General features: G+C 34.5%; 1 protein-coding gene across 1 annotated transcript; it reads left to right on the top strand.

The window, feature by feature from the left end:
* The first annotated feature begins 636 nt into the window (after positions 1 to 636).
* LOC110623086 (transcription factor bHLH140) lies at positions 637 to 5,388 on the top strand. Its single transcript, XM_021767955.2, has 6 exons — positions 637 to 789; positions 866 to 993; positions 1,392 to 2,347; positions 3,163 to 3,775; positions 3,867 to 4,037; positions 4,860 to 5,388. Exons 1-6 carry the CDS (start codon positions 753 to 755, stop codon positions 5,190 to 5,192), a joined length of 2,238 nt encoding a protein of 745 aa, XP_021623647.1. The 5' UTR covers positions 637 to 752; the 3' UTR covers positions 5,193 to 5,388.
* Positions 5,389 to 7,073: the final 1,685 nt, after the last annotated feature.

The following is a 7,073-nucleotide window of genomic DNA, read 5'->3' as shown; positions in this document are numbered from 1 at the left end:
ATTTTATTATAATTATATCTAAATTTAAAAAATGTATTTTTATTACGTGTCAATTCTAATTCTAAGTAACTTATTTTATTATACTCATATATTATGCAATAAAAATTATTGATTTAAAATTTTTTTTTTACTATTTTATAATTTAATTTAAAATTTTTTAAAATTATTATATTATTTAAGTTAAAATCTCTAAATTTCTTTTGCTATTTTATAAAAGACTGGCTTTTTCGTGTTTGCTTTCAAGCCTCATAAGATAAGGAAGAAATTAATAAATATAAAATTTATCGTAATTTCTATTAAAATTAGTTGTAAATAAGTTGATATTTTTTAAATATTTAATTAAAATTATAAAATAATAAAAAATCTTAAATTTTTTATTAATCCATTTCAAAATTATTTTTTTTAATAATATTTATTTATATACCATATGAATGACAAAATAAAATATTTGACATTGTCATTTTAACAAAAACATATTTTTTATCGGTTTAAAATTAGATATAAAATTTATAATTTTAAATAATTTTATATTTTTTAAATTTAAATTAAAATGTAAAATAAGAAAAGTTTTAGGAATTCCTTTTTTTTTTTTATAATGAAAAAAATGCCTTTTGGCAATGTATTTCAGTTTCCATTTTTCTCAGTGTTATTGGCCACCTCTACAGTCTACACAAACCAAACGCAGAGTTCGATAGGGCTGCATCCGCCTCCTGCCTCCTCTCCCTTAAGAGCTTCCAAACGCTGGATCAAAAATGGACATGGATTGCGATGATACTTCAAAACACGAAGGTATACACCTGTGAATTCTCACACTTTCTTTAGGGTTTTGAATTTGTCTCCTACATTTTATGGATTTTTCTCACAGAGAAAAGTGGAGAGGAGAAGAGAAATTCAATCGTGGTGATCTTGGTGGGTGCGCCGGGCAGTGGCAAGTCCACTTTCTGCGAGCACGTCATGCGTTCTTCTCCTCGACCTTGGGCTCGCATTTGCCAGGTTTTCTCTTTATCTTCTCTGAATTGTTCTCCACATGTTTGTTGAAATGCTTCATCAGTGATAATAGAATAGCGTCTATGGATTATAATTTTCTAAAATAGAATAATATGGAAGTATGTGCGAAATGGTGTGACGAATGGCAGAAAACTTTGCACACTACACAGATACTTTCTGCTTGCTTTTGTTTTTTTGATCATATGATGTCTACATTTCTAAGCCAAATTGAAATAGGCTTTCCTCTAGTGATTCACTGCCTCGAAAAGTATTCTTCCTACTTCTTTTACCTATTGCTTACTATTTATTTGGATCATGCATGAACTTTGGTTTTTCTACGATGGTTGTAGATCCCTGTAATGCACCTTACTTCGTGTCAAACAGAAAATTGCTTTGATTTGCAGGATACTATTAATAATGGCAAAGCTGGAACAAAGCCCCAATGCCTTAAGACTGCGGCCAGCGCATTGAAGGAAGGTAAAAGTGTATTTATTGACAGATGCAATCTGGACAGAGAACAGCGTGTAGATTTTGTGAATCTCGGTGGTTCACAGATAGAAGTGCATGCTGTGGTGCTTGATCTTCCTGCTCAGCTTTGTATAGCTCGTTCTGTGAAGCGCACTGGGCATGAAGGAAATTTACAAGGTGGAAAAGCTGCTGCTGTTGTTAATAGAATGCTGCAAAAGAAAGAATTGCCTAAGCTTTCAGAAGGGTTCTTTCGAATCATGTTTTGCCAAAGTGAGAGTGATGTTCAAGCAGCAATTAATACTTACAGTGTGCTTGGTCCTTTGGATACCCTCCCAAATGGTTCTTTTGGCCAGAGAAAACCAGACACCAAAGTTCAGCTTGGCATTATGAAGTTCTTAAAGAAAGTAGATGTTCCTCCTAATGCAGGTTCCACTTCAGGTAGTGTTCAGGATTCTGCATTCCCACAAGTCAGCAAGGAAAGGGATACTTCCTGCAAAGGACCAGATAATTTGTCATCATTATCAACTACTGCTTATAAGGGGGTAAAAGAAAGTGAAGATCTGCCTAAGCACTCCATTGGCCCAGATGTTAGTCCTGACAGCATTCCCACTCTGGCGTTTCCATCTATTTCAACAGCAGACTTCCAGTTCAACATTGAGAAGGCATCTGATGTCATTGTTGAAAAAGTTGAAGAATATGTGAAAAAAGTTGGAAACGCAAGGCTGGTTCTTGTGGACTTGAGTCATGGATCAAAGATTTTGTCTTTGGTCAGGGCTAAAGCTGCACAAAGGAACATTGACAACAAAAAGTTCTTCACATTTGTTGGAGACATAACTCGACTATATTCACAAGGAGGCTTACGCTGCAATGTAATAGCTAATGCTGCCAATTGGTAAGCTTCATGATTTAGCTATTTGCAGAATTGCTTTATTTCTTCTTCAAAGAATCATATAAAATGCACAATATTCAGTAACATGTTCAAAAAAAGGCTTGAAATTTTAAGCAAGAAACTCCACTTCTAAGCCATACATTTTCCTTTTGAACTCTGATAAGAAAAATCAGGCCAAAGGGGTTGAGGGGACCACACAGGGAAATAATGGAAAGACAAGCTGCGTGGAGGGTATATTCCAGAAGATCAAGGAAATCAGGCAAGGGACAGGCAGGGAAAACCTGTTTTGCCAGAGTAAAGGAGAGGTGTGATGTTTCATGAGGGAGGGTATCTAGTAGTATATATAGAAGAATATGTAATGGGAAAAGGGCATCGTGGATTTTTCTGTTCTTATGAATTAGGCAAAGTATTTCTGTTGGGAGAATTTGTCATAAGAATTCTCTGTTCCTGCTTGTTAACATTGAACTCAGAAAAACAATTGAAATTTCCCATTTCCATTCCTTACTCTATCAAACTCTTTCACTCTGATGCATTTGCAGATCTGCCTTTGTAGTGGGCAATTCTTTGTAATTTAATTGCCACTAAACTAATGAGTTTAATTCAATGGGATATATGATTGAGCTATTTATGTTGAATTAGCAACCGACTAGTGAGGTCATTCATCACAACATTTGGACAACACAGATCTGTTAATACAGTGTTACATTTACTCTTTTCTCATTAACATGCTTATCTCTGAGTCTAAATTTTGTCCATCCAGTTGTAATCTGTAATTTTGTTTGGCCGTTGATATTGTGATTATGTTATTGATTCTGCAGGCGACTGAAACCAGGAGGTGGAGGTGTGAATGCTGCAATTTTCAGTGCTGCAGGTCCAGCCCTAGAGGTTGCAACTAAGGAACAAGCAGCATCTCTTCTTCCTGGACATGCTGTTGTTGTTCCTCTTCCTTCAAATTCTCCCTTGTATAACAGGGAAGGGGTATCCCACATCATACATGTCCTTGGCCCAAATATGAATCCACAAAGATCTAATTGCCTTAAAGATGACTATGTTAAAGGCTGCAAAGTTCTTCGTGATGCTTACACATCACTTTTTGATGGTTTTCTATCTGTACTGAGGAACCAAGCAAATGTAACTAGTAAAAACCTTGTATCAGAGAAATCAATGAAAGATACCTCATGTGGTGACCTTAAAAATCATTTGGAAAATGGTGATCAAAAAACTAAGAGAGATGGTGATTCTGTATCTGAGAGAAGCAAAAAATCCAAGGGATCTCATGATGACAACAGTAAGATTGATGGAAGCACTTCAAAGAGCTGGACCACATGGGCTCAAGCTCTTTACCATATTGCTATGCATCCTGAGAAGCATAAAAACGTGTTGCTGGAAGTATCAGATGATGTTGCTGTACTAAATGATCTCTACCCTAAGGTAAATGTTTCTTCTTTATCGTTGACCATTATCTCTCCTGACTGATGTTTTAGTTAAATCACTTGGCTGAATTGTCATTACATTTTTACAGGCAAAAAAGCATCTCCTCATCTTGGCACGATATGGAGGTCTTGATCGCCTTGCTGATGTACAGCAAGAACACCTTCATTTGTTAACAACAATGCATAGTGTGGGCTTGAGATGGGCTGAAAAATTCTTGCAGGAGGATTCATCAATGATCTTTCGGCTTGGTTATCACTCAGTATGCAATGCTTATACTTAGCTGTTTGCCTATTTCATTCTTTCCTTTTTCTATATCTTCTTTTGAACAATTGTTGAGCTTAATTAACTGAGTTGCAATGCATAGAGCCAGATTGAACGTTGTTGGAAATTGTAACAGATACATAATTGAAAAATGGGAATCCTAATTGAAAAGGCTGTGGATAATAATGATGGCTAAATTGGGAAGGTGAGCAAACGTGATAACCAGTTACAGATGCAAAATTATTAATGAACAAGTAACTTGGGTTGTACCTTGAGAAAATATATGATTTTTCAACAACAGTCAAGTCTTAATCCCAAATTAGTTGGGATAAGTTATACGATCCTTTTTCGTCATTCAGCTCTTTTTGAAACTAATTCACATTAGTGTCTAAAATTATAAATCTTTCGATACTTATCCTCCATGTTATTTAGGTATATTTCTATCTCTCTCATCCTCCCACCACCAACTTATCACACTTCCATACTAGGACATTCAGTGCTTCACATGGAACTCATCATTGTAGTTATGGATCACTAATCACTAAGTTATTTTTGTGATACGAATGTCTGTTCAGGGACCTATAATGCTAGGGGCTCTCATTGCATTCGCCTGTTTAATGTTTACCTGTATATGTGTCTCTGTATCTTGGCATATTTTATGTATATTTAATACCATACCCACAGCATTTTAACTCGTATACTGTTTTGTTTTTAGCTACCTTTCGTGCTTATTTTCTGCCCAAGTTGTGCTCTGAGAACATAAGACATAAAACTGCAAATGGGGATTTCCTGATAGGTGTATTGGATTTTTCCTATGCAGGTCCCTTCTATGCGACAGCTTCACTTGCATGTTATCAGCCAGGATTTCAATTCAAACCATCTGAAGAACAAGAAACACTGGAACTCTTTCAATACTGCCTTTTTCAGAGATTCAGTTGATGTAATTGAAGAAATCAGGAATCATGGCAAAGCAACCCTTAAAGATGAAAGCTATTTATCAATGGAGTTGCGATGCCACCGGTGTAGGAGTGCACACCCTAATATACCCCGGTTGAAATCACATATCAGCAACTGTCAATCCCCCTTTCCTCCCTCCCTACTTGAAAATGGACGTTTAGTGCCTCGACAAGATGAAAATTTGAGTAATTCCTAGGTGTCTGATCAAAATTTTGTTGTAGATAACTTCGTTTTTTCTAGCAGAAAATATAGAGCAATAGTTTTCTGGTTGTGTAGGTAAATCTGTTCTTCTGTAACATGCATAATTGCTTCTCATTTTGCCCTTTTCATCTTGGTGCTGCACCGCAAATTGAAATCTCTCAGCATAATGATGCTTTCAGCATTTGCTTCTATATCTTTTGGGTAATTTTAAAATCTTTTGCAGCAGTGGGAGGTTTTAGAAATTTGAATTCTAGGCAATCGTCATGCTCGTGTATTTCCCTCGTACATTAGCTGCATTTTTCATGTTGGCAACTGAATTTATCGCTGTGCAAGTTGCTGATTGAGAGTGATATAGTGCCATTAGACTCTGGTAAATATCAAGTCGAAGAAGATTGTAGTGTTAATTCCAGTTCTTTGCTAGGATTAGCTCTACTACACTGGTTGAATTATATATTTTGCAAAATTCGAGTTGGAGTAATAATTTGTTAATTACTATAGAGAAAATTTGGCTATAGCTTGATGAGTTCTTGCACCCTAATCTCGCAAACAGGAGTTGGGAGTCTCACAGTTTTGTCACAGTTTGGATTGGAGGAGCCTATTGAAAAAGATAAAATAGTTGTTCTCATTGAAATCCTCTGGCATCCAAGGGTGTTTTTTTTTTTTTTTAATTTTTTGGCTGGATGAAATAAAAGAAGAGTAGAGGTGGAGGGAGGGAGGGAAATTTTTACCTTTCTTATCTAAGCTTTTTCCCCCCCAAAGTCCTTTCTTATCTAAGCTTATTTATATAACTGGTGATAGAGTTGTATTCAATAAAAAGAAGCACATTCCTTGACATGTTTTAGAGGTTGGAAGTACATTCTTCAACATATTCTTTTGGATACTACTTTTGAGAAATTTATGATTTTGTCTTTTGATTTGAGCACTAATAATGAAACAATCCCTTAATTTTGAAGATTGAACGATTTAATCCTTTAATTTTAATTCTATAGAAATAAAAATCGGAAGTTAACAACATTGGATCCGGAGATTGTAAGAAGAAATTTATAGTTCCATTATCTATAGGACAAATAAGTTTGATTAATTAAAGCTTAAAAATTCAGAAGCTTTATTATCCAAAATCATCTCCAATAAATTTAATTTATTGTGATACATATTATCTCAAAACAAATAAAAAAAATTTCAAAATAAGTTAAATTTTATAAAGATATTTTTTAAAGATTATAAGGATAGTTGACCTATCATTTCAAAAATAATTTTCTTTTAAACTCAGAGATTTATTTAATTAATTTAAGAGTTTTTTTTCCTTACTTTTCATATTTTCCATTCTTTCCTTCTTTTCCCTTTTGCACTCCCCATCACCCAAATTCAAACTCTTCCATTCTGTCTTCTCAGGAATTACATGTGATAAGTAGTTTTATTTTCATTTAATACTTGATTTGGGAAAGGGAAATCAAAAGAATCTGTAAAATAAAGAAAGATAGTCAAGTCTACCGAATATAGGAAACTTTTTAACGTTCAATTGAGATTTATAAATTAGAATAATAATAACATATAGGAGATGCAGAGAAAAAAAAAGAAAGAGGAGAAAAAAGAAGAATAACTTGTCTGAGGAGAGAAAAAGTTTTCATTTTCTTTTAATCTACCTTCTGCCATTTCTCTAAAGATGTGAGAATATATTAAGGTGGAATTCACTCTTTAATTAAAATAAATTTATAATTTTTTATATATTATCAGCATACTTCTTAAGATGAGCATTATGTTCTCCAATGATGAAAGATACCGCTAGACTCCTAGGAGCCTTCTCCTGCCTCTAAAGCACGATGACTACGAGCCCACGAAAGTCACCACCAACAGTCTTCATTTTCTGGCACCATTT

This window comes from Manihot esculenta, chromosome 9, assembly GCF_001659605.2.
Source record: "Manihot esculenta cultivar AM560-2 chromosome 9, M.esculenta_v8, whole genome shotgun sequence".
NCBI lineage: Eukaryota > Viridiplantae > Streptophyta > Magnoliopsida > Malpighiales > Euphorbiaceae > Manihot > Manihot esculenta.
The sequence above is the reverse complement of the archived record's forward strand: the minus strand, read 5'-3'. Positions and strand labels throughout refer to the sequence as shown.